We start from the raw sequence: 26955 nt of genomic DNA on the forward strand, positions 1-26955 counted from the left end.
CCTGTTTCTTTAAACTGTTTTGCCTTTTAAACGAAACATGCAACAGGGAAGTAAAAAGGGTTTGGACTTGCTTTGTTATCTCTCTAGAGGAAGGTAGGGAAAAACCCCTTATGGTTTCTGGATATATTTTGATTTCTTTTGCAGGTGCAGTGGTCCAGCTGCAATATTTTCTCCACCCAGGATCATGCTGCTGCAGCTATTGCCAAAACCGGGGTTCCTGGTAATATGTTGCTTTGATAACACTTTAACTCTTGTCTGTTTCTTTTGCTCGGTCCAGCCCAATGACTATCAAAGAATGTAGCTTAGAGGGGTGAATTTGCCAGGCTAGCACCAGAGCAGAAGAAATGCGCCTGAGAGTGATTTCTCATTCTGAATGCAGTGCTGACAAGGCAGAATTCTTTTGGTGTATCATCCTAGCAAAGAAAAACTGTTGGTGAGAAATGGCTAAGCAGGCTGCTGCTTACAGTTCATCAAAAAGAATGAAAATGTAGATCGGGGTAGGGAATCTGCAGCCCAGGAACTAAATGCAGCCCTTGGGGCCTCGCCAACTGGCCCTAAGACTCTCCCCACTGCTACACCCCTCACTGACCCAATTCAACCCCCAAGTATTTTGCCTGGCTGGAGTGCTTCTTGGACTCTGATAATGACTTACTTGCCAGGATGGAGGATAGAGGTGTGTGTGTGTGTGTGTGTGTGTTGAAACTAGCCTACTGTACAAAGGTAAAATTTACACTCATTGCTTCCCCACTGTTGCCCTGCCTACCACTGGCAAGTGGTCTTTGGAAGATTGCTCAGAAGGAAATGCATCCCTAGCAGTGAAAAATGTTCCTCACTCTTGATGTAGGTCACAGGTCGGCAAAGTTTTTGTGACTTGGGCCGGTTCACGGTCCCGCAGACGCTGAGGTGGGCCAGAGTGTGCGCATGCACAAGCACTATTTCCTGCGCTCCTTCCAGCGTGGAGGAGGCGTGCGCAGCTTCCCATTGGCTGCAGGAGCTTCCTGCAGCCAATGGGAAGCTGGCCAGTGTCGTGGAAGATGGTTCCCACTCGGCTCCAGGCCGGTTTAGCGCGGTGCACGGGAGCCAACTGAGCGGGTGGCGGGGGTCCATGGGCCAGTTAAATGACCCCCAGGGGCCGCTTGTGGCCCATGGGCCTTTGGTTGCCGACCCCTGATGTAGGTTATAAACTGCGGGATTAAAGTAGCTTTCTAAGTACAGAAAGCTTACCCTAAGGAGTACAGTGGTACCTCCGGTTACATATGCTTCAGGTTGCATACGCTTCAGGTTACAGACTCCGCTAACGCAGAAATAGTGCTTCAGGTTAAGAACTTTGCTTCAGGATGAGAACAGAAATCGTGTTCCGGTGGTGTGGCGGCAGCAGGAGGCCCCACTAGCTAAAGTGGTACTTCAGGTTAAGAACAGTTTCAGGTTAAGAACAGACCTCCGGAACGAATTAAGTACTAAACCTGAGGTACCACTGTATGTTACCCTTGACGATGCAGTGTTGTGGCTTTGAAGATTGTACATTCTGTTTAGAAGTTCTGCCTCCTTACTATTTGCTTGAATATACTGTATAGTGAGAGCCCCCTGCTCCCTCTTTGAATGATCTCATTGTATGAAGTCTACTTAACTGTTGATATCTGTTACTGAATAGGGGCTTAGGTAAAGTGGTCTGATGTTTTCTAGTGCTGCATGTTGGACAATAAGAACACGTTAACGTATTTAAGGATATCTTGGGAATTTCAGCAGGTGCATCTTTGCTTACTCTTGCAAGAGAGTGTCAAACTTCACTTGTCCAAATTGCCTCTTCTACACAACCAAGAAAGGTACAATCCTCTATCCTAGATGGAGACTTATGAGAAATGGCGATATTCCAGCTATCTAGTTGCTCCCTATTTAGTAGTAGGGGCAGCAGCTTTAAAAATAAAAATAAAAATTATGATCCTCCCCAATTCTAATTTGGTTGCTTAAGGCTACAATCCTTAAAACACTTTCTAGAAAATAAACCCTACTGATCTCAATGAAACCTTCAAGTAAACATGGTTAGGATTGTACTGCAAGTTAGTAATGACTTAAGTCTCACAGATTTAAATTGGGATAAAATATGTCTTAGTCTGGGATCTAACCTGCTGATTATGCATCCTGTGGGCTTCATTATAGGCCTCAAAATGTGGAAACGTGTCTAGGCATCACACCAAAACTAGCAAATTCATCGCAGCATAAGTTGGTGAACCAGACTCTAGTCTATAAGAAGTTGTAAGGCCACAATACAATTGTTTAGTTTTCAAGTTGCTGCAAGACTTTTGTTCTCTTTGCTGCAACAGGCTTAGGCAAGGCTGCTAGTCTGGAAGATGTCAAGGCATGTATTTTGGAGGATGAACACTCTGCCTGCAGAAGTGTGAGTCTTAAGAGTTGACGTGTGGAGTGAGGAAAGCCAAAGGGATGTCAACAATGCTCAATAACTCTGTATATCATTTTCATGGAAAAGCTGAGATCTTCTTTAGTTGAAGATAACATAGCCAATCTGCCCCCACCTCCTTCAAACCTTTCCTCCAAACCACACCTTTTCCCATGAAGCCTTAATCTTCATACCCGCTGATGCTACACCTAAGTAGGTGTTTATGAAATTTAAGCATACGTACTGCTGCCTCCACAATGTCAATTTAGATTGCAAGCTACTCAGGGCATGGACCTATCTTTCTGTTGCTCTGTGACAATATGGCATGAAGAGCACCAGCGTGTGAATGTATAAGAAACTGATGGGTTCTGATTAAGGTCTTTAAAGGGCATGATTAAGCGGTAAACTCTGCTTCCCTGTTCAGATGTAATTATTTTGATTTCCAGTTGTTTGTGCAGAGATGAGTTTCTTGTTGCCTCAAGGGAAGATTGCTGATATCAGGATAGCACATCTTTTCATTTAGCTCTTGAAACTGCATTCAGCTGAGTGTAGCTGACTTGACTATTAACTTTCTTAAGTCTTTTAATTACCTTTCTGTTTAATTACCTCTGTGTTTTAATCGCCTCTCTGTCTTGACTTGTGCCTAGTGTTTGCTTGGAAGGGAGAAACAGATGAGGAATACATATGGTGCATTGAGCAGACCCTCTATTTTAAGGATGGGCAGCCCTTGAACATGATTCTTGACGATGGCGGAGACCTCACCAACTTGGTCCACACAAAATATCCACAGCTCTTGAAAGGTAATTGTATGTGGTCTTGCATAAACATTTAAAATATGTAAAGCGCAATGTAAGAATGAAGGAAGCTGCTCTCCCGGTATGCCCCACGGAGAGCCTCAAGGTCCATAAATAGCAACACCCTAGTGGTCCCGGGCCCTAAGGAAGTTAGATTGGCTTCAACCAGAGCCAGGGCCTTTTCAACACTGGCTCCGGCCTGGTGGAACATTCTGCCTCATGAGACCAGGGCCCTGCAGGATCTGATTTCTTTCCGCAGGGCCTGTAAGACAGAGTTGTTCTGCCTGGCCTTTGGCCAATTTGATTCCCTCCCCCTCTTTCTTTTTCCTTTTTCCTTTCTCCTCCTGTGATGAGGCTGCATTTTAATATTTTAATGTTTCAATATTTTAATGTTGTATTTTAATCTTGTTTTTAAGTTGTATTCATCCAACTTGTTTTTATTATTGCTTGTTAGCTGCCCTGAGCCCGGCCTTGGCTGGGGAGGGCGGGGTATAAATAAAAATTATTATTATTATTATTATTATTATTATTATTATTAATACAGAGCCAAACATTGTCCCATCAAGCTCAGTATTGTCTAAACTGACTGGCAGTGACTCCCCAGGGTTTCAGATGGGGAACATTGCCAACCCTATCTGGAGATGAGACCTTCAGCATGCAAAGCACTTACACTACCACTGAGCTGTTGCCCTTCCTCCTTGAAAGTCCCTAGATAGTTCCCTTTCACTATATCATGCACATAATGCAATGTGATTGAGGAATGCTATCCAGAGGCTCTGTGTGCACTGACCTAATTAGCAATTCTTTCCACTTGAAATTGGTAGAAAAGGCTATACAAATCAGGCCATCGTGCATACGGGCCTCTAGGGAGGGAGTCCACATAATACTACTTCAGGTGTATGGTGGGGTGGATGTGTTCATGCTACAGCACCACTGAGTCGCTATCTAGGTAAGTATCTGAACTATCTTGGCAAGTAAAGAGGAGCCCTTCCTACACTTGCCTGCTTCTTGTAAGATTTTGCAGACTAGTAACTTCTGGGTGCTTTGTAGCATGGCTGGGTTAATCTTAACTATGGCTTGCTGAAGCAAGCCAACGCTATGAACTGTGCTTTGGACTTGTTTCAACAATTCATAGTTAAGCCTACCCACAGTTTGTCTAGGTTTGGATGCTTCAACAAGCTGCGGTTAATCTAAAACAGAAGTGAAAGGTTCCACACCTTCCCTTCTTCAATGCTCCTGAGGCACACAAAAAGGTGTGAGCCCCTTCCAGTAGCAAGAAACAATGTTTTGCATGGTGTCTATTAAGCCATTACTTTAATAGATGAAGCACGCGGGTGGCACTGCGGGTTAAACCACAGAGCCTAGGACTTGCCGATCAGAAGATCGGTGGTTCGAATCCCCGCAATGGGGTGAGCTCCCATTGCTCGGTCCCTGTTCCTGCCAACCTAGCAGTTCGAAAGCACATCAAAGTGCAAGTAGATAAATAGGTTCCGCTCCGGCAGGAAGGTAAACAGCGTTTCCGCGCACTGCTCTGGTTCGCCAGAAGTGGCTTCGTCATGCTGGCCACATGACCCGGAAGCTGTACGCCGGCTCCCGCAGCCAATAAAGCAAGATGCGCGCCGCAACCCCAGAGTCGTACGCAACTGGACCTAATGGTCAGGGGTCCCTTCACCTTTTAATAGATGAATTACTTAAGAAATGAAACTCGGACAAAAACATGCTGGCTAAATTGAGCAAGACTGGATACTGTACTCATCATCTGCTAAGCAGAGAATTCAGTGTTTCTGGGTACCCCCACTCACCCTCCTGCCAGTATAACTTGCACATGCTTTCTGCCTTCATGCCTTAACCTACAGAAACCTGTAAGAATAAATCCTGAGATTCTCAAAATACGAGGCAGCATACCTGCTCAGTTTCTGTGATTGTACAGCGGTATAGCAGAAGGATTCACCCTTTGGGATTTTAGTCTGAAGGAAACTGCCTTGTTAGATCAAAATCAATGGATCTTCTTATCTGTATATTTTAGTTGCAGTACTTTAAGTGCTACTGCCTTGGACTTTTTGTGTTTGTGCTAAGGGGCAGAAGCTTTTGGAAACACCAGTCAGACAACATACAGCCAGGAAGTTGCTTGCGTCAAATGGTTGTGCTCTGCGTTTTAGTACCTTTATGAAATCCACCCTCCTGTGTTATTTTCCTTGAAAGAAGAGGCATGTGCTAACTTTGCATATATAAAGTTGTGTAAGGAACAAGGCATGGTTAAGATTAAACCAGCATTGTTACCAAGCCCCAAGAAGTTACTAGCCTGCAAAATCTTATGAGGAAGATGAACAAGCATGATAGTAAAAAAAGAAAGAAAAGGAGGTTGCAGGCTAGAATTGCAACTATGCCTTTTGCACTTTCCTCTTCTGCCTGCCTGCCTTCCCTCTTCTTCCCACTCAACACCAAGCCATAGAGCAGAAGTGGGTGCCTCCCCTTACACACTTTTAAACATTTTCCTGCACACAGTGCCACCTGAGCAAGCCCCACCCTCTGCCCAGAGTGTTTTGGGGCCTGTGAAGAGTTTGCATGCAGTGGAGAAGAGAGCAGAATTGTCCCTAGTTAGCCTCTTATGGATTTTTAAGCCCTGTTGGCAGGATGTAAGTTTCAACAATAAAGAAATTAACATATAGCTAGGCAGATTTTTTAAAAAAGGTGAAAAATGAGTAGCCGTGAGCGCTCCTGAAAAGTGATTTTTGCAAAAGGCCCACTAGAGGGGGGCATTGCACTTTACACTGTGTTGGAAGCTGAATTCTCCCACCCGCTTTGATGGTAACAAAGTAAAGACATGCTAGAAAATATTTTAAAGTAATATCTGTTTCAACAGAGCAGGGACCATATGACTGTTGGCTAAAGGGCAAAATTCTCCCCATCACATGTCATGGAATGATTAGGGTCCATCCATAGATTTGTCTCTTCATGTAATCTGCTACTGATTGGCTGCATGTGACCATACTGTGCTCCTCTCTCCATCTCATGATCTGCTGCCAATTCCCATTATTTAATAAGACACCAGTGTTTTCTACATTTATATTATTAGATTCATATGCTCCCGCCCTTCAACGTTAAAAGTTCTGAAAGCAGCCTCTCAAACATCGTGAAGGACGCTGATTCATTCCAATCCAGTTTCAGGCCTGGGCTTGGCATGGAAAGAGCCTTAGTCTCACCCTGGCAGATGGCTTAAGCCATGGAATGGATTTGGTGTGTGACCCTGTTAGTTTGCCTGGATCTCAAAGTGACTTCCCGTGTCAGTGAATATAGTGTTTCTCTAGGTTTCCTGGTAGGATTGGCTAAGAAGCAGTGTTTCCAAAGAAAGAGGAGAGGGAATTTTAGACACACAGGGAGACACATTTGAATTTCCCTTGGTTAATTCTTATTAATTTAAGACTGTTTTATACCACTTAATACTTGCACTCGTGTCGTATTGTATCATATCGTATGTGTGTACACTGAGAGAAAGATAACATGTACCATATACTCTGTCTTTTGTATTTGCGGGTGTTGATGATGAGACCAGGAAGCCTTAGGATGCTTCTGGCATGTCCCCATAACTCCTCCTCTCTGGCCATTCTGACATTTGTTGGGTCATTGGAGAGAAGTGAATGACATCGAGGAAGTCCCTGCAATTGCACAAAAGGGGAGGAATTCAACATTGTGCTCTTCCAGTGTTCCGTCAGCAGAAGCATTTCATCTTGTCAGAAGGAATTATCCTTCTCTTCACTCTCTGTACTGTTCTAGGGTTTCTCTTGACCTCCCCAAGCCAATTTTGGGGAGCCTGATTGGGGGGGTGAATCCATGTTGCTAAAGCAGAAGTCATTGCTCAGGGCTTCTGTTGATGGGACTCATTAGGTGAATCCCACCCTAAGTCTTTTTGTTCATTTCTTTTGATCTCACTCCTCACTCCGCCCCCAGCAGTCTCAGACAATTGGGCTGCTCATGATGCTAATGGAAGGTGCTTTGTTAGTTTAGTCTCTTAAAAACCTTAAGCTCGTTTTCCCTCCCTCTCTGTCTATTGAAGATTATATCTGTTCTTTTAAGGACCCTTTCAGATGCCAATCTTCATCCAGCCACTAGATGGTATTTATGGTCTCTCCCATTTCGAAGGATCCTAGTGTTTGTGTCATACATTAATCCTGCCAATATAGGTGAAGATACTCTCTGACCTCTGAAGGACTACCTGGTTTTTCTCAAACATCAAGATCCTTGATGGCGAGCATTACTTGCAGATGGAAATAATCTATTAAATGCAACTCATCCACCAAAATGCCAACAGGACTGCACTTCCGTGGGTGTTTTCTTTGCCTGGACCAACCAGCCTCTTCCTTTCCACTTCTCTGAGGCCCTCTCCTCTGTTTGGTTTAATCCATGGGTTGCTAGTGCAGTGCCTGTGGGCTTATCCATTCAGCAGAAAACATTCTTGTTAAATGAGTTTCATAAATTTTCTGTCACAGACCCTCCCCCCCCCCCAAATCGCTTAGAGACACCTGCGGAATTGGCAGGAATTCCTGTCTTTTCATCTGCACATGAAGCTGCGCATTAACCTTTGTGTAGTCATTTTGTTATTTTTAGCAAGCGCCATGTTGTAAATCTTTGTTTTTGTTAATGAGCTGCACAAATTCTAAGGTTACAGGCAATTTCAGACTTGGCATCTCCCCTGCAAGAAACAGGTGGGAAAGTCTTTATGGGAGGCCTAGGCCGTCTCAGTTATGCATGCATGCATCCCGGCCCTTCACCTCCTTCTGCAACTGTAATTGGATAACTACCAGCTGCCTTTTCCAGAAACAAATACTTAAGCATGACTGTGTTGTAAACAAGTTAAAGAGCCAGTAGGGGAGGGTAGCATTTTTATGCAATACTATCCACTGGCCACTTTCTGTTCTGCTAGGCTGCATTCATGTGACTTTCCCCTAACTCTTAAGTTCCCGTATTATATTTGAGCTTTCATGCCATGTAAAAGTCAATTCTGGAACTATAGTACAGGTTTAGTGCTTATTTCCATTTTACTTGCTTCCAGAAGAATATGGAAATGGGTGCTAAACTTGTACTATATTCCACTATAGTTCCAGAAGTGGCTGTTACATTGCAAGAAAGCTCAAATATAATACAGGAACCTAGCAGTCAGGAAAATGTTGTGGAAGTAGAATAAATGGCCATTTGAATGCAGCCTTATTAATCTGCTGTATTGCATCATAGGATTCTTTTCAGAAAAGCAGTTCACTGAACATCACCTCTCCTGTTCTGCTGGCCTTGTGTCACAAGTGCTAGTTTCATCCTGATTTGTTCCTTTCCCCCCTGTTTTGGTCCATTCACCTTGTGAAGTAGGGAGGGATGTCAAGCTACATAATGAGATTCATACTGCAAGCATAGAAAACCTAGTGGTCCTTCAGATGCTGTTGGAGGACAGCTTCCCTCAGCCCCGGTCAGCATGGCCAGTTGTAGTCCAGCCACATGGAGGTCCACAGGTCCCCCCAACCAAAGTCCAGGACTACCATGTCAACTGACAGTGGGTCTCTAAGGTCTCATGTAGAGGTCTTTCCTAGCCATGCCACCTAAGGTCCTATTGAACTGGAAATGCTAGAGGAATGAATTGCCCCAGTGAGGCTGCCCCTTCAGCTGTGTTGCGAAAGCCTGTTGTCAAAATATTATTGTATATGAGTTAGGATACCGTGGTTCATGTTCTTAGCATTCAGATACAAACCTAGAATACTTTAGACTCAGCCTTGTATGAAGAGGGTTCCTACTACTAGAGAAGTCCTCCTAAGAGGACTACTAAAGATGGCTGCTTAGCCTTGGTTGAGATCTGCAGCATATTGTAAACACAGTTGGATTATTCCTTGCAGGAATCAAAGGAATATCTGAGGAAACCACCACTGGAGTCCATAATCTCTATAAAATGCATGCCAAAGGGGCCCTGAAGGTGCCAGCTATCAATGTTAATGACTCTGTCACCAAGGTAAGGTCACTAAACTCTTCTGTGTTGTCTCTCCTTCCATAGCTGATGACTATGGATTTGTTCTTCCTTGTGTCTCATTTTTCCTCTTGAGCCTTCACCTGCCATCTGAAATGATAAGAGTTCAGTAATGATTTTACTCTGATGAGCTGCTTGTCCACAGAACAACTCATCATAATTACTGATTTGTGATGGTGCTGGTCTTTTGCTTTGGGAAGCAGTGGTGGCAAAGCCTTCTGAGGTGTGTGCTTCAGAGAGGGCATCTGAGCAGTAAGCTAGTAAGTCATTCCCCACAGCAAGTCTTTTTGGGGAAAGATGCATAGATTCCTTTGAAACTATAAGCTTTTGCATTCAAGCTAAATTGCAGCGGGGGGCACCCTTCTTAACATCCGTCAACACTTGCAACAACTTTCCTCTCTAGGTTCCTGCAGCATTTGTGTCTAAAATATAGTTTGGATGCAAAATATCAAAGGCCTCTGTAAAGAAACTGCCTTTCTTTCGCCACCCCTGAAAGTTGACACTTTGCCAAGGAAGACTTCAGTGGCAGAATTATGGATACTAGAAGTTGGGTTTAAACATGCTGATTTATGGAAACTGACGAAACCTGGATGCATTTAGTCTACCTCTAGCATTCTGGTGTGCTTGCTTCATGCTGTGATCATCTTTGGAAATTGCTTCAGTTTCTCAAATTCTGCTTTCCTCCCTAGAGTAAATTTGACAACCTCTATGGCTGCCGGGAATCCCTCATCGATGGCATTAAGCGTGCCACAGATGTCATGATTGCAGGGAAAGTGGCTGTTGTGGCAGGCTATGGTGATGTTGGCAAAGGTTGTGCACAAGCCCTGAGAAACTTTGGTGCCAGGGTCATCATCACAGAAATTGATCCAATCAATGCACTGCAGGCAGCCATGGAAGGTGAGAATTGAAGGACCGTTTGCTCAAGTGAGTCATTGCTCTTGGTGAATCCAGCTAAGACATATGTGGCATAGGCCCATTAGAATGAATGGGAGTCCCAAATCTGGGGTCCATGCTTTAGGGTATGTTGTTTTAACCCTACGTATGCCACCCTAAGCGCTACGGGAAAAGGGTCAGGATGATACAGCTGTGATACGATACTTAAGAGCTGGCAAAACAGGAGACATATACCTTGTTTATGGACGCGGGTGGCGCTGTGGTCTAAATCACTGAGCCTCTTGGGCTTGCCGATCAGAAGGTCGGCGGTTTGAATCCCCACAACGGGGTGAGCTTCCGTTGCTCAGTCCCAGCTCCTGCCCACCTTGCAGTTCAAAAGCACGTCAAAGTGCAAGTAGATAAATAGGTACTGCTCCGGCGGGAAGGTAAACGGTGTTTGCGTGTGCTGCTCTGGTTTCACCAGAAGCGGCTTAGTCATGCTGGCCACATGACCCAGAAAAACTGTCTACAGACAAACGCCGGCTCCCTCGGCCTGTAAACTGAGATGAGCACCGCAACCCCAGAGTCATCTGCGACTAGACTTAACTGTCAGGGGTCCTTTACCTTTTTACACCTTGTTTAAGGCAACCATCCCCCATGGTCTAATAGTGAAAGAGAACAGATACATTCTGGATCAGAAAAGGCAAGATGAAAGGTGGGTCACCTGTTGATCTACAGGGCCTTTTTGTACATTACACAGGGGAAGCCAGAATCTCTTTCCCTCTTTCAGTCTTAGAATACGCATGTTTGCTGCATTCATTTTTTCACGTTTGTAGGTGTATGTGTACACCTCTAATGCGTAATGTGTGAAGAAGCCCAAAGTTACAGTTCAATGTATCCTTTCCCTTCTCCTTATTTCCAGGTTATGAAGTTACAACAATGGAAGAAGCTTGCAAAGAGGGCAACATATTTGTTACCACCACTGGATGCTCAGAAATTGTGCACGGGAGGTACTGTATATGTTTTAGCCAGTGACTGCTATCCCTGTGTGTGTTGGGAAACAGGAATTGTGGAAGATGGTATTGCAGATATTACTATTCCACAGCTTGGAAAAATAGGATGAATAAAAACTGACTCCTCGGAATAAAAATTGTCCAAACCATAAATATTGTTCCAAACTTTTACTAACAGAACTTTCTTCAAGCAGACACAAAACAAATAAGTGATACATTCAAATGGTTGCATAAAATCATGTGCTTGTCCAAGCACAGGTTCAGCTTCTTATAAATATAAAATACTATTTATAATCGGAGCTGACAAACAGAGCTCTGTCTCTCCTACAGACTCCATTAGCTTGCATTCTAGCCCGAGGCTGTTTTCTCTCCAGGAGAGACATCAGCATGTCTTTCCCTCAAAGGACTCCCTCAAAATGGCGATTTGCAACTCAATACCTTACTCATGTGATCTAAGGTTAAGCACCACGTGAGAGAGCAGAAGAGCAGACATACATCAGCAGTTAATCATCAACTCATTAGGTCCTCAAGCAGCTCTCTCGTTATCTCAATGGAAATCCCCCAATGTTCCCTTTAGCAGTACACATACAGAGTCATTTTCTATTCAATGTACAATTAAGCAACACATGGTTCATTGAAGCAGCTTTCATGATGGTCTTGCTATTATCTTGCTCCCAATGTCATCTTCTGCCCGTGGAACACAATTAAAATGGCGTACCCCTCTAGAATTTGTGTTCTGCAGTTATAGGACTATTAACTTCTATCAGCCCTATCAGCATGGCAAAGGATGATGGGAGTTGTAGTCTAAGAGCTCCTGTGGGGCAGAATACTTCCTGCAATGCACCAGAGCCCGTTCAGCTGTTAAAACAATTTAATCTGGCCAGGCCCCAGTTATTCTAGATATCTCTGGAGTATTTTGGTTCATAGAAAATATAACAGCATGTGGAGTTTAAATCTGCATTCCATCCTTTCTATTCTTGATTCTGCGACAGGAACAGAGAATCTGTGATACTCCAGAGGTTGTTGAGATTAAAATTCCCATCATCCCCTGCCAGCGTGGCCAATAGCAAGGGATAATGGAAGTCAGATTCAAACAACATCTTGAGGGCTGCAGTTTCCCCATCCCTGTTCTATAATAAACCTGTAACCAAATCTGCTGAACCCTACCAACTGATTGGTAGCTGATTATGAACCAGAACAGAGCTGAGAATTTTACTGCTTTCATAGGCTGCAAGGAGGTAATTGGGTCAGGCCGTGACAACCAATGAAAGATGGGCTTTACAGTAGATTGTAGTAAGATTAGCAAAGGTGCATTAGAATGTGATGGTGAAGTTAGACCATCTTCCCAGTTCCATTTTTAATATGCTGGATTTGGGATGCTTTCTGTTGGGAGTGACAAGAAAGCACAAAAGTGCCTCCTAGTGTGACCAGGGCAGCTGAAAAAATAAGTGAAATTCTTGGGACTTGTATTGGTCTGTATACTGCATGGACCAGTCCTTGGGCCGAGGGAATGCATAAGACATCCGCTTTTGCCAGCCTGGTGCCTTCTAGACCACAACTCCATCAAGCAAAGTCAGGTTGCTGAAGGCTACCTTACATCCTTGCTGTTTTAAGCAGATCTTTTTAGCTATGTAGCATCTGGTGGTCAAAGGACTTAGTTACTGGGATGAAACCCTTCCCAACTGATCTGTGGCCATCTTCAAGCAGTGTTCAGTTCCTTGGGTGCAGGACACAATGAATTACCTTCTCCACAAAGAGCTGTTTTTCTCCCCCTTCCAGGCATTTTGAGCACATGAAAGATGATGCCATCATATGCAACATTGGACACTTCGATGTGGAAATTGACGTGAAGTGGCTAAATGAGAACAGCGTGAAGACTGTGAACATTAAACCCCAGGTGAGTGAGAGCTAACTTAGAACACAAAAGATCCCATCTTCATGGAACTCATTCTTGGGAGGATAAAGTGCCATGGGGAGAGTGTGGCAGCTACTCCAGAATTGGAGAAGGGGACCGCATCTTTTGACAGCTTGTTTCTGGTGAACACTGCCGAGGTGTGCCCTGTGCATCCCTCCTCTTTGGGACATGTGGTGAGCAAGGGATGAGGGGGGTGCAGACCAAAGACAAGAAAGTACCTTATTTTCACAAGGGCTGGGCCTGTACAGAGACTTTTAGCAGAATGCGCAGTTGGGTTGCAGTGCCAAGGCACATATTGTGGGTTTGTGCAGATCACTGGAGAGCTTTACACAGGTATGGTTCTTAAACAAGCTGAACTCTCTGTTGGCTATTTGCAGATTAGTTGCGCTGCAGAAGGCATGCTGGGGAGACCATTTAGAACCTCAAAGCCAAAGTGAGAGCATTTGGGTCAAAATTAAGGGAGAGAAGAATAACAGTGACCTCATTGTGGGAGTTTATTATAGATCCCCAAGCCAAACGGAGGACATAGATGATGCCTTCCTGGAACAGATGGCCAAGCATGCAAAAGGAAGGGAGATAGTAGTAATGGGGGACTTCAATTACCCAGATATTTGTTGGATGTCAAACTCAGGCAAGAGCACAAGGTCAAACAGATTCCTCACTGGCCTTGCAGACAACTTCATTGTCCAGAAAGTGGGAGAAGCAACAAGAGGAACAGCCATTTTAGATCTGGTCCTAACCAATGTCGATGACCTGGTTAATGGGGTAGAAGTGGAAGGATCATTAGGCGCAAGTGATCATGCTCTTCTGAAGTTTACTATACAACGGAAAGGAGCAGCCAAGCATACTAGGACTCAATTTCTTGACTTTAAGAAAGCCGACTTCATAAAACTTAGGGAAGTGCTGGGTGAGATCCCATGGACAGTAATACTAAAAGGAAAGGGAGTTCATGATGGCTGGGAGTTTGTTAAGAGGGAGATAGTAAAAGCACAACTTCAGGCAATACCAATGAGACGGAAACATGGAAGGTGCCTAAAGAAGCCAGGGTGGCTATCTAAAGAACTTTTAACTGAGTTAAGATTAAAAAAGGATGTGTACAAAAAATGGAAAAGGGGGGAAACCACCAAAGAGGAATTCAAACAAATAGCCAGCACGTGTAGACACAAAGTCAGAAAAGCTAAAGCACAGAATGAACTCAGGCTTGCTAGAGAGGTTAAAAGCAACAAAAAAGGCTTTTATGGGTATGTTCGTAGCAAAAGGAAGAACAAAGAAACAGTGGGGTCACTCAGAGGAGAAGATGGTGAAATGCAAACAGGAGACACAGAAAGGGCTGAACTCCTCAATGCCTTCTTTGCCTCAGTCTTCTCCGATAAAGAAAACAATGCCCGACCTGAAGAATTTGGAGCAAATGATTCAGCAGAGGAAACACAGCCCAGAATAACTAAGAAGATAGTACAAGAATACTTGGCTAGTTTAGATGTATTCAAGTCTCCAGGGCCAGATGAACTGCATCCAAGAGTATTAAAAGAACTGGCAGATGTGATCTCAGAACCACTGGCAATCATCTTTGAGAATTCCTGGAGAACAGGCGAAGTCCCAGCAGACTGGAGGAGGGCAAATGTTGTCCCTATTTTCAAAAAGGGGAAAAGAGAGGACCCAAATAATTACCGCCCAGTCAGTCTGACATCAATACCAGGGAAGATTCTGGAGCAGATCATTAAGCAAACAATCTGTGAGCACCTAGAAAGGAATGCTGTGATCACTAATAGTCAGCATGGATTTCTGAAAAATAAGTCATGTCAGACTAACCTGATCTCGTTTTATGACAGAATTACAAGCCTGGTAGATGAAGGGAACGCAGTGGATGTAGCCTACCTTGATTTCAGCAAAGCATTTGACAAGGTGCCCCATGATATTCTTGTAAAGAAGCTGGTAAAATGCGGTCTTGACTATGCTACCACTCAGTGGATTTGTAACTGGCTGACTGACCGGACCCAAAGGGTGCTCATCAATGGTTCCTCTTCATCCTGGAGAAGAGTGACTAGTGGGGTGCCACAGGGTTCTGTCTTGGGCCCGGTCTTATTCAACATCTTTATCAACGACTTGGATGATGGACTCAAGGGCATCCTGATCAAATTTGCAGATGACACCAAACTGGGAGGGGTGGCTAACACCCCAGAGGACAGGATCATACTTCAAAACGACCTTGACAGATTAGAGAACTGGGCCAAAACAAACAAGATGAATTTTAACAGGGAGAAATATAAAGTATTGCACTTGGGCAAAAAAAATGAGAGGCACAAATACAAGATGGGTGACACCTGGCTTGAGAGCAGTACATGTGAAAAGGATCTAGGAGTCTTGGTTGACCACAAACTTGACATGAGCCGACAGTGTGACGCGGCAGCTAAAAAAGCCAATGCAATTCTGGGCTGCATCAATAGGAGTATATCATCTAGATCAAGGGAAGTTATAGTGCCACTGTATTCTGCTCTGGTCAGACCTCACCTGGAGTACTGTGTCCAGTTCTGGGCACCACAGTTCAAGAAGGACACTGACAAACTGGAACGTGTCCAGAGGAGGGCAACCAAAATGGTCAAAGGCCTGGAAACGATGCCTTATGAGGAACGGCTAAGGGAGCTGGGCATGTTTAGCCTAGAGAAGAGGAGGTTAAGGGGTGATATGATAACCATGTTCAAATATATAAAAGGATGTCACATAGAGGAGGGAGAAAGATTGTTTTCTGCTGCTCCAGAGAAGCGGACACGGAGCAATGGATCCAAACTACAAGAAAGAAGATTCCACCTAAACATTAGGAAGAACTTCCTGACAGTAAGAGCTGTTCGACAGTGGAATTTGCTGCCAAGGAGTGTGGTGGAGTCTCCTTCTTTGGAGGTTTTTAAGCAGAGGCTTGACAACCATATGTCAGGAGTGCTCTGATGGTGTTTCCTGCTTGGCAGGGGGTTGGACTCGATGACCCTTGTGGTCTCTTCCAACTCTATGATTCTATGATTCTATGACCACACATTACAAGGAACGCAAAAATAACTTTTGCTAGGTTTTAATAACAAAAACTCATTTTACACTAAATATATCAATAAGCATATCCCATCCCCCAGGGTACTGAGAGAGCTAGGTGCTGCTCTTTATATACTGTACCCAACAGCTTAAGTAACATAACTTAACAGCACCTGCTATACTGCTTCACAGCTGTAAAACTAGGTCACGTTATTTGCTCTGGCTCTTAAAGAAATACACATCTTGTGGAACAATAATGAACCTTCATATTTAAAGAAACCATTCAATACTCTCTTCTACCCCCTTATCACCACAGGGGAGATAGGCAGCATTAAACAGTTGCTGATCTAAATCGTTAAAAGTTACAGGCTGGGTTGAGGACCTCAGGCTCCAGGTGTTGAATGCAGCCCACAAGGCTTCTCTGTCTTGCCCTCTGATTTCTCCCCAGATCACCCCCCGCCTCCTTAGTCTGCTTTGTACCCTCCTTGGGTGTTTTCGCTGGGCTGGAATATGTCTCTGATCATGCCTGTTGCTTGCCTGAATAGAGTTAGGTTTATGTATAGAAGCTACCTTACTCTACAAAGGTAAAATTTAAAATTCACGGCTGGGCCTATTTTGTCTCTAGACCTGCCTACCACAGACATGTGGCCCATAAATGGATGATCAGAAGGGAATGTGACCCTGCCCCTGTTTTGGACCAATTCTGGGAGCCAGAAAGCATCAGCTATAGGAGGGAATGTAAAAAGCAGCAATTATAGCTTTGGAACTATGGAAATTTATTTCGTTTCACTGACGAAAAACTGTGAATAACATTTTAGAACCTTGCGAGTTCATGCAGACACTTTTTGAGATGGAAGGGAGAGATGTCTAACGTATTTTGTGACACACATAAAGTATAAAGAGGTTATCCCTGTTTCTGGTTAAACACTAGAAACTCATGGTGTACTTTTAAATTAATTTATATACTGCTTAATGTCAAAGTAGACTTCTGAGCAGCTTAGAAGTATAAAACCAATTACACGAAGTTCCATAATTAAAATCTACAATTAGATTGGAAGATTAAAATATAAACATTGAAAAATAAAAGCATGGAATAGAAGAAACCCATTAAATGCACACACACACACACACACACAGAGAGAGAGAGAGAGAGAGAGAGAGAGAGAGATACAAATTAAAACAGGAGACTTGGGTCCCTGGCAGGTACCTTTCTCAGACACTTCTCTGAAACCAGACCTGGAGGCTGGAATGGCTCAATTGCCCATCCTGAATGCATAACAGGATGAAAGGTGAAGTTTTGTTCCTCTTGCACTCTTCAGGCTGATGTTGTTAATCTGCACACCTTCAGTAAAATGACCTCAGCCTTTTAGGATTAGACATGGTCCCATTTTAACTGCTTTGGCAGGCCTGGCTTGTATTAAATGTATATTAGAAACCAGCCTGGCAAAACTCTCACTTTGTGCCGCAACTGCTCTGGGTTGTGTCATGATTTTCTACCACAGATCTGCAGTCATGGTTAGTGTATCCTGTCAATGGCAAGTCCACATTTCCCTCTTGCCCCTTTCCTTGTGTGTTCAGCTACTGGTTTCCATTTACTCAAAGGTGGCTGGAGGCCTGGAGCTTTTCAGAAACACATTGTCATCCTCCCTTTTTCTTTTCTGAAGGGAATATATGGAACATTTTTCCAAGGCAACGTGCTAACTAGTTCTGAAATATTCCAGGTGCTGAGAATATGATACATCTTTTAGTGTGGCAACATCAGAAGACACTCCTTCCCCATTGTGCCATCTAACATAAAAAACAACCCCCCCCTTTCTTAAAAGCCACAGTATACAACCTAAGCAAGAATACTTGTTGTCAGAAGAGTAATTGGATCAGAGCGTGAGGCATATGGGATTGGAACCATCATAATGGAATTCCTAAGGAAAGACCTTATTCTGTTAGAACCAGGCTTTTGAGTGATCTCCTTCAAAGATAACCTCTGCAAACTGTTTTCAGCTCCTTTTTCATGCGTGCACATGCCCATTTTACTGAAGCATAGGCTGCTAGTCATCAAGAACATTTATACTGAGGTTTTTTTGACATTGAATCCAACGCATCCATATGTGTGTTGCTGACGGGACATTCCAGATGGAGTCTAGACAGGCGGTTCTCTTTATTGTATCAGCTAAGAGCCAGGTAAGCACGCTCTCCTAGGATGTGTGCATACCTGTGTGTGTGTACGCATATATTTATCTATTTATTATATTAGCACCCTCAAGCCTCATGTTGCTTGGGAATTCTAAGGGCGGCATCCAGTGAGGTACTTCTGCTAGTGCTATGGTTTCTGCTTTTGCAACTGAACTCCTGTCCCCTTCCCCGTTTCTGCCCTGCAAGGTTGGGGTAACTTGCAGAACACATTTAGCGGGGCATGCTAGGAGAGGAGAGAGGGGAAGGGGAAGTTAGCCCATTACATCAATACTCCACTGGCTGCCAATTAGTTTCTAGGCTCATTTCAAACTGCTGGTTTTGACCTATAATACCTCAAGGATCACATCTGCCTATATGAGCCTACCTAGACCCTGCAATCATCCTCTGAGGCCCTAAACGAGAGGTCTGGAGGGTGGCAACCCAAGAATGGCCTTTTCCCGTGCTGACTCGCTGTTTGTGGAATGCTCTCCCCAGGGAGGCACAACCCAGCGTAAATTACATACAAATACATAAAACAAAGGTTCAATGAGCAATTTTCTTTTACAATGAAATAAGCATAGTTTTGTACCATTTATGATAAATCTTTATTTAATAGGGTAAATTGTAAATCAAGAAACACAGTATAACCTGTCATCTGTTCAGTTTTGATCAAAAAACATTCTCCCCAGAACTCTTGTATATATTTATATGACCACATCATGTGAAAATAATTTCCTTGTTCTTCACATTTACTATTTCTCATTTTTTTTGGTATATTTTTAATTAGTTCCAGCATGGTATACCATCTGCTCATAATTTTAAAAGAAATGTCTCTAGTAGACACACTTACATAGATGCACTGTGGTTCCAAATATCTCCTTAGTCCTCTGCTATCACCTCTTTATCCAGTCTTCCTCCCAATTCTGCATATTCTCCATTTTAGCATTCAGCAAACATGAAACCTTGATGTATCAGTTTTTGCCCCATTTTCTAATGAATCATCAGCTGATAATTCTTCCCTTTTCTCATGCTTACAAACTTCACCTGAACCCAATATGCGTAAAATACCAAACTGTTCTCCCTCCCCACTCAGCCTTTGGACCAGCCTTCTCTAGTCTTGCACAATTAAAGTGAGTTAAAGGGCTCTGTCACCCAAGGAAATACACTTTAAAAAAAGAATTGGATGCTTTGTGGTTTGGAACATGATGGGGAAATGTCCTGAAAGTGTGGACTGGGTGAATGAGTAATGGGAAGACATATAAACACCCCTCAAGCAAATCAGGATGAATGCTTATTGTCAAATAATGACCCTGCAAACAAATAGGAATGAATAAAGAGGATCAATAAAGACCTGATATACATCTAACCTCTGTGTTAGCAAATTGAGATGAATGTTCAATTAAGCAGGTCATCTGGAGGATCCCCAAACCTGTATTTTCTAGTACACTCGATGCATAAATGGGAATCCTCACTTGCCTTCTCTAGTGCTGCCGTACTGCTTCTTAAGTCCAATATCCTGTCCAGAGTGTCTGGTGCAAGCTCTTAAAAAGATGAATACCTCATGATCATCATAAGATGAGTGCTGTGTGTTCCTTTCCAATGAGAGAATCATCTTTCTTTCACTTTCTAGGGCAGGAGCTTAAGTATTGTTTCTCTCTGTTGTGCCTATGCCTCTGGAGGTTTGAATAGGGCTCTGTGGGTTTCCTCAATCACCCATTCATCATAGCCTAGTTCTAGTCAGGATTGAATTAATCTGTTAATTTGCAAAAGGCAAACTGGTTCCATTGAGGATAGTCTGCAGACTGGATATTCAGCGCCCAGATAGCTGTGGCTCTTTTGCTTCCTTCGGGTGTGTCAGTTCCTAGACCTTTTTCCTCACTCCATCTCTTTCCTGCAGTTTTGGTTTTCTTGTTTCACTGGAAAATGGCAGCTGCTGACATTGAGGCTGTTGCCTCATAACACCATGAATTGAGATGTCTGTTGTCCACAGGAACAACAGACATCCACAGGATGAATACCTTCTAAAGCACTCAATTGCGGCACAAAATACTGTTGTACTTCATTGGCCACAGATTATTATTTTTTCACTGGATCTGTGAAAAGACCCATGTAGCCCCACACATGGGTGTGGGGAGTAGTGCCTTGGGGAGTAGTGCCTTCCTTTTTAGTACACAACCTGCTGTGAAAAAGCTTATGCTTTGTCATGCAGGGCAATCCCTATGCATGCTAAATTCCACGGTGTTCAGTAGTGCACAAATCAAGAAAGCACATATACAGTGGTACCTTGGGTTACATACGCTTCAGGTTACATATGCTTCAGGTTATAGACTCCGCTAACCCAGAAACAGTACCTTGGGTTAAGAAGTTTGCTTCAGGATGAGAACAGAAATTGTGCTCTGGCGGCACAGCGGCAGCAGGAGGCCCCATTAGCTTCAGGTTAAGTGGTGCTTCAGGTTAAGAACAGTTTCAGGTTAAGAATGGACCTCCGGAACGAATTAAGTACTTAACCTGAGGTACCACTGTAAAGATTATGGCCTTGATTCCTTTAATCCAGAGTTTGTTGTTCTCAACCAAGAAAGGTTTGGCAGACTGGTGCATTCTGAAAAGCCATTTGTCTAGGAACTGTACTGCCACTTAATAACCTCCTCAAGGGACATGGTTCTTATCATTTGTTGCGTTATATTTTAATATACTGACTGTGTAGATAATACAGTGAAGAAGACTGGAGAAGGGCTGTAGCTTGGGGTCGACCATCGGCTCTGTATTCAGGAGGTTCTGGGTTCAATCACTGACATTTTCAGATAGGGTTGGGGATGCCTGCTGTCTGAAAGCCCAGAGAACCACTTCCAGTCTGTAGAGCCTACACTGTCTGGCAGTGGCTCTTCAGGGTTTCAGGCAATGCTGAACTAGATGGTGGCTTCCAGTGTTCTTTCATATCAGGATCAGTTAATCATTTTCTGCCTGTTCTGCAGTGGTTGCTGAACTAAGGATTAAAGCTTTTGATCCCAAGGTTTTTACCGCCCCCGCCCCCCGATGCTATCCTCTTCCTCCTCATGTGCATCAGTGAGAGCCAGTGTGGTGTAGTGGTTAAGAGCGGTGGACTCGTAATCTGGTGAACCGGGTTCGGGTCTCTGCTCCTCCACATGCAGCTGCTGGGTGACCTTGGGCTAGTCACACTTCTCTGAAGTCTCTCAGCCCCACTCACCTCACAGAGTGTTTGTTGTGGAGGAGGAAGGGAACGGAGAATGTTAGTCGCTTTGAGACTCCTTCGGGTAGTGATAAAACGGGATATCAAATCCAAACTCTTCTTCTTCATCATTCCCCATACCTGGCAGCCTAGCAGAGCTTGTAATAATGCCTCTGTGTCTTTCCCTGACTCACTCCTTAGCTCTCACTGGGTCTTTTTTTCCTATTCAGGTGGACCGCTACACGCTAAAAAATGGCCGCCACATCATACTCCTAGCAGAAGGCCGGCTGGTGAACTTGGGGTGTGCCATGGGCCACCCCAGCTTTGTTATGAGCAACTCCTTCACCAACCAAGTTCTGGCACAGATAGAGCTCTGGACACATCCTGACAAGTATGCAGTAGGAGTCCATATTCTCCCAAAGAAGGTGAGTGTTCAGACTTAGGTCCTGTGTTTCTTTGGATGAAAGTGGTATAAAAGTAGCTTTTGTTGGGGGTAGAGGAGGAGATAAACTGACTTGAGACTCTGGAAAGCTGCTACCAGTCAGAGTAGACTGATGAAAGGTCTGCGCTGACTGAAGGCAGCTTCCTATGCCCCTTGATTCGAATGTCGGTGAGTTTATGGCTGTGATATGGTTTGAACTAGGGGCTCCCCAGCCCTCAGGTCCTTGCACCAACTGCTCTTAATTGTGCAATGTAATGATTGCCATCAATGCTTCCTCCAGCTGTTGTTGGACCTTGGCTCCCATCATCCTTGACCATTGACCATAATAGCATGGAATGATGGGAGCGCCATATTGGCTACCCCTAGTCTAGAAAAGCCTCATACTTTGTACAGTATCAACGAGCCAACCTGTGCGCTAGATCATATTTGAATATGTTTTCAACTTCTGCAAAGAATGCTTCTTTAGACAGATTAATCTTGCGTGTCACGGGTCAAGAACCATTGCTCAGGGGTCTTGTGAGTTTTATTTTCTGCTTTGGTGTTGCCTTGCATTCCTGGAAAAGATCAATTTGTCCCCAAACCCTTGCTTTCCAAAGGAGTTGGTGCACAGAAGTGTTTCATATGTAATCAAAGGAGAAATGGGAGTTTGTCCTCATTCTTTGTTGTTCCTTCTGGAGCCCAGTTGTAGCTTGTTCTTTTGTATAGGCATGATGGATAAAGGGGAATCTACAACTGCTTGAACATCTGAGCAAAGGCAGTCACAATCTGTTCCTAATTGTCCAAGTGTCCACCCTGTCTTTGTCCTTTTTGCCATTTTATTTCCCTGGGTTTATCCTTCATTATGAGTGAATTATTAATTATCAGTGAATTTCTTTGTTCTGAAAGAGGATGCAGGTTTGAGAGATGTAATAAATTACTAAAAACAAAAAGAGTCGTCTGGCCTCAATTTTCTAAAACAAGCCTGTGATTTTGACAAGATGGTAGTTGTTTGGTGCTTGGCCTAGGCTTAGTCGTCTTTGAAATTCAGCCAGAAGTGATTAGAAAAGATTTTCCCTTTGGTAAATAACATAAACCTGTGCACAACCAGCTGACGCACATACTTGCTGGAAGAGCTTTTCCGTTTAGACTAGTCCCCTGGGAAATATGAGTCCCAAATAAATTTTGCTGTTGAGGACACTTCCCCGATGAACCTGGAGTCACTATGTGCCAGCATTACAACAATCTTGGGATGCTGAAGAAAATTTTGGCAATTGCACAGTGTGCACAGCCTTGGCTCATTGCCTGTCCTTACCAGGGGATGGGGCCATATACCGTATTTTTCGCTCTATAGGACGCACTTTTTCCCCTTCAAAAATGAAGGGGAAATGTGTGTGCGTCCTATGGAGCGAAGACACTATAGCCCCGCAACCCTCTCCCGGCTGGAGAGGTGACACGCGGCTATGGCAGGAGCCTCTATAGTCGCATGTCACCTCTCCAGCTGGGAGAGCACTCGCAGGGCTAAAGCAGCACCCCGCGACCCTCTCCCAGCTGGAGAGGTGACACGCGCCTATGGCAGGAGCCTCTATAGCTGCGCGTCACCTCTCCAGTCGGGAGAGCGCGCGTGGGGCTAAAGCGGGCTTTTGCGAGAGGTGAGGGAATTCCCCCACCTCCCAGGAAAGCCAAGAGAAGCCGTGCAGCCCTTTTAAAGTGCGTGCGGCTTCTGCCGGTTTTGCGGGAGGTGGGGGAATTCCCCCACTTCCCAGGAAAGCCAGGAGAAGCCGCGATCTCTTTAAAGGGGTTGCGCGTCTTCTGCGGGCTTTGGGGAGAGGTGAGGGAATCCCCCCACCTCCCAGTAAAGCCAGGAAATCCCTGTGCAGCGTCTCCCGGCAAGGAGAGGCTGCACGGGGCTAAAGGGGAAGCCAAAACAGCGAGCGGGATCCATCCTGCTCTCTGCCTTGGCTTCCTCCATAGCTGAGCGCAACCCCTCCGGCAAGGAGAGGCTGCACGGGGCTATGGATTCTTTAGCCCTGCGCAGCGTCTCCTGGCAAGGAGAGATTGCGCTGGGCTAAAAATGAAGCCAAAACAGCGAGCGGGATCCATCCTGCTCTCTGCCTTGGCTTCCTCCATAGCCGCGCGCAACCCCTCCGGCAGGGAGAGGTTGTGCGCAGCCTGTACGCTGCTCTTTGGGGCTGGGGGGGGAAAAATATTTTTCCCCTTGATTTCCCCCCCTAAAAACTGGGTGCGCCCTATGGTCCGGTGCGCCCTATGGTGCGAAAAATACGGTACCTCATTGGGGGGGGGGTGTATGCTGATGCCAGTCAATGTAAGCAATATGGAGCTAAATGGACCTATAGTCTGATGCAAAATAAGGCAGCCTCCTCAGCTCCATAATAGTACAGCTTAGTCTTTTACATCCTTTAAACTATTTCCTCTCCTTTCTTTCTTTCAGCTGGATGAAGCTGTGGCTGCTGCTCACCTGGATAAACTTGGCGTGAAGCTAACAAAGCTGACCGATAAGCAGGCGAAGTACCTGGGAATACCCAAAGACGGCCCCTTCAAACCAGATCATTACAGATACTGAGCAGCTAGCAGAGCCCCAAAGATCAAGACACAGGGACGTAAATCTTTCAAAGTACTTGCTTCCCTGCTGGGATTCAGCAGACGGCTCCACCCCAGTCACTTTTTGTATAAGCATTTAATAGCGGTTCTACATTGTCACATTTTGCTCTCCCCACTCACATCTCAGCCCATATTTCTTTTTTAGTGTGAAGTCCCCATGACTTTCCCCAAGTACTTTTTTCTCAAACTGTGCGGCCGGCTCCTCAGCAGAGCAGTTGCCATGCTGGAAGGTCTACGAGGAGTCTGCCAATTCACTTATCTTCAGGTCTGTGTTTCCAGAGGCAGCTCCTTTGCATCTTCAGGTACCTGGAGTGATCCTTCTCTTGCTGTTGTAAAGTACAGGCCACACTGCACAGCAGACTTTTTACCTAGCTGCTACATCATGCCTAGATAACTGGAACTTGGCTGGGGTTGACCTGAAACAAAAATGCAGGATTTGCTTGCATCTGCTCACTGGATCTCTCGGATCACAGAAGCTGGTCCAGATCTAGCTTTTGGGCAATATAACATGATCCCACCTTTGCATATATAGTCTCCATAGTAAGAATGGGCCTGAATGTGTCCAGAGAGGCAACATCTAGAAGCAATTACTTTTGTGTGTAACAAAATTATAATCCTGGAGCCAGGGGTTGGAGCAGCCAGTTCTCCAAAGATGCCAGTGGTGAATGTCTACTTGGGCCTAATTTTTGAATCTTGTGCCTGTCATAGTGTCTTAAAACAAGTTTTCTTAATAAAATCTGCAATGGTTGCCTTGTTTTTCTTTATGATATTGCTATCACTTCACATTGTCATCTTAAACATTCACCTATTTAAGGCCACTTTTAAGCAGACGACTTTGTCAATATTCTGTGAATATATAGGGTTGCATCCAGAGTATAACCATTGGAATCAATTGATTTTTTTGTTAGTCATGTAATGTCCACTAATTTCAGTGAGTCTGCTCTGGTTATGACATAGGCTTAATGACATATGACTATAGGCTTCAGCCTATAGTCCTTTTCTGAAGGCAGTTCTTGTAGCACCCAGCATCATATCCTGTGACAGTAAATTCCAAAGAATGACAGTATGAGAGGAAGTCTACAATATTATAGCAATGGCTCAGGGCAGGCACTGATTTTCATGCACAGGTGTATGGGGTATTTGAAATGGGAAATTTGAGTGCTCACCCCCAAAATGTGGAGTCTAAGGGTGGAATTCACTGTTGTGCAATGATGAACATTTCATCTCCAAGCATTTAAGCTTGTCAAATGAAATGGCCCCTCCTCCTCCCGTGTGCTGTTCTGGGGGTTCTCCCAACCACCCTGAGCCAATTTCAGGGGTGGGTAGGGCTGCCATACGTCCAGGTTTTCCTAGACACATCCTGGAATTGCTCAGCAATTGCGTCTGGGCGGATTTTTGCTGAATCAGCAAAATGCCTGGGGGGAGATGTTCCCGAAAAGAGCTCAACAACTTTGACCCCACCCCCAAGAAGCAAGTTCAACAACTTTGTCATTAATCCTAACAGGAAAGTCTCCATAAACCAATAGGGCTGGAGAATACTAATGCCCAGAATCTGTTTTTAAGCTCCCTGCAGTACTTGGATCAATTCACACATCCAGTGATGTTGAAGCTCAATTCTTCATAGGCGACTTTCTTTTTGCTCTCGCCATGTGCACAGTTGGGTCAAGATGGCCTTATGTGATCCAGCTCTGTGTGTGCACTTATATGGGATTTCATCATGATTTTCGGTATCTGTGCCACAAATTCTGCCAAGATAATCACTGCAGACTTGAAAAATTGTGCAAATCTGGTTCGCACAGGATTGCCGCCACATGGTCATGGGGAGGACATAAATCCTCCAATTGGTTGAAGAGAAGTTGGCAGCTTCCCAGGTGTGAACTGGTTGTCTTCTGTAGTCTATGCAGGCGCAGAAATTGGTTCTATGTCTGCACAGAGCAGACACCAGGAATTTCCTGGGGAGGGAGCCTAGGAGTGAGTGCCCCTACACCCCCCCCCCCCGCTTGAAGGTGAGAGTGCCCCCCCCCCCCAGATAACTATTGTACAAATCATCTCTCAGCTACCCACTGGTTACATGTCTCTCTGAAATGAATGAATCAGTTTCCCTGGTCCTGACCTCTTAAGCTGTGAAGGATGCTGTCATGGCAAGGCAATAAATTCTCTGGTCATCTGTGCAATCACTTGACCTGCTCTATCGCCCCCACTGCTTTCCTTATATGGAATACTCTTGCAGCAATAATGAAGAAATGGAGAGGGGTGTCAGTTGCACAATCACAAAAGAAAGAAAAATCACTTACGAGAGATGGAAGAGTTAGCGTTTCTAGAAAGTTCTCAGGCATTGCCCTACACAGGTACAGAATCCATGTGTCTGTTGGCACAGACAAATGTGGCACCAGTTACAGGTAAATTGCATTTTTAAAAATAAATAAATTGGGACTTCAACTGGATACATGTTTATGCACATCACAACTTCTTTACAACCTTCAGTCAATACGCAGGATTCTTATATTGTAATTGCTTGCTTTTCTTTGATATATGGCACAGCTGTTT

The 26955-nt window shown here is 44.5% G+C and overlaps 1 protein-coding gene across 1 annotated transcript in view; it reads left to right on the forward strand.

The window, feature by feature from the left end:
• The window catches only part of AHCY (adenosylhomocysteinase), a 30974-nt gene extending 5802 nt beyond the window's left edge, over positions 1-25172 (forward strand). The window contains exons 3-10 of the mRNA XM_083446658.1: positions 145-220; positions 3043-3195; positions 9066-9178; positions 9883-10090; positions 10989-11076; positions 12859-12976; positions 21599-21793; positions 24239-25172. Coding sequence (XP_083302784.1) covers positions 145-220; positions 3043-3195; positions 9066-9178; positions 9883-10090; positions 10989-11076; positions 12859-12976; positions 21599-21793; positions 24239-24370 — 1083 coding nt within the window. The 3' untranslated portion in view covers positions 24371-25172. The remainder of the gene's footprint in view (positions 1-144; positions 221-3042; positions 3196-9065; positions 9179-9882; positions 10091-10988; positions 11077-12858; positions 12977-21598; positions 21794-24238) is intronic.
• The last annotated feature ends 1783 nt before the right edge of the window (positions 25173-26955 follow it).

Source organism: Podarcis tiliguerta (assembly GCF_965153285.1).
Source record: "Podarcis tiliguerta genome assembly, chromosome: 6".
Lineage (NCBI taxonomy): Eukaryota > Metazoa > Chordata > Lepidosauria > Squamata > Lacertidae > Podarcis > Podarcis tiliguerta.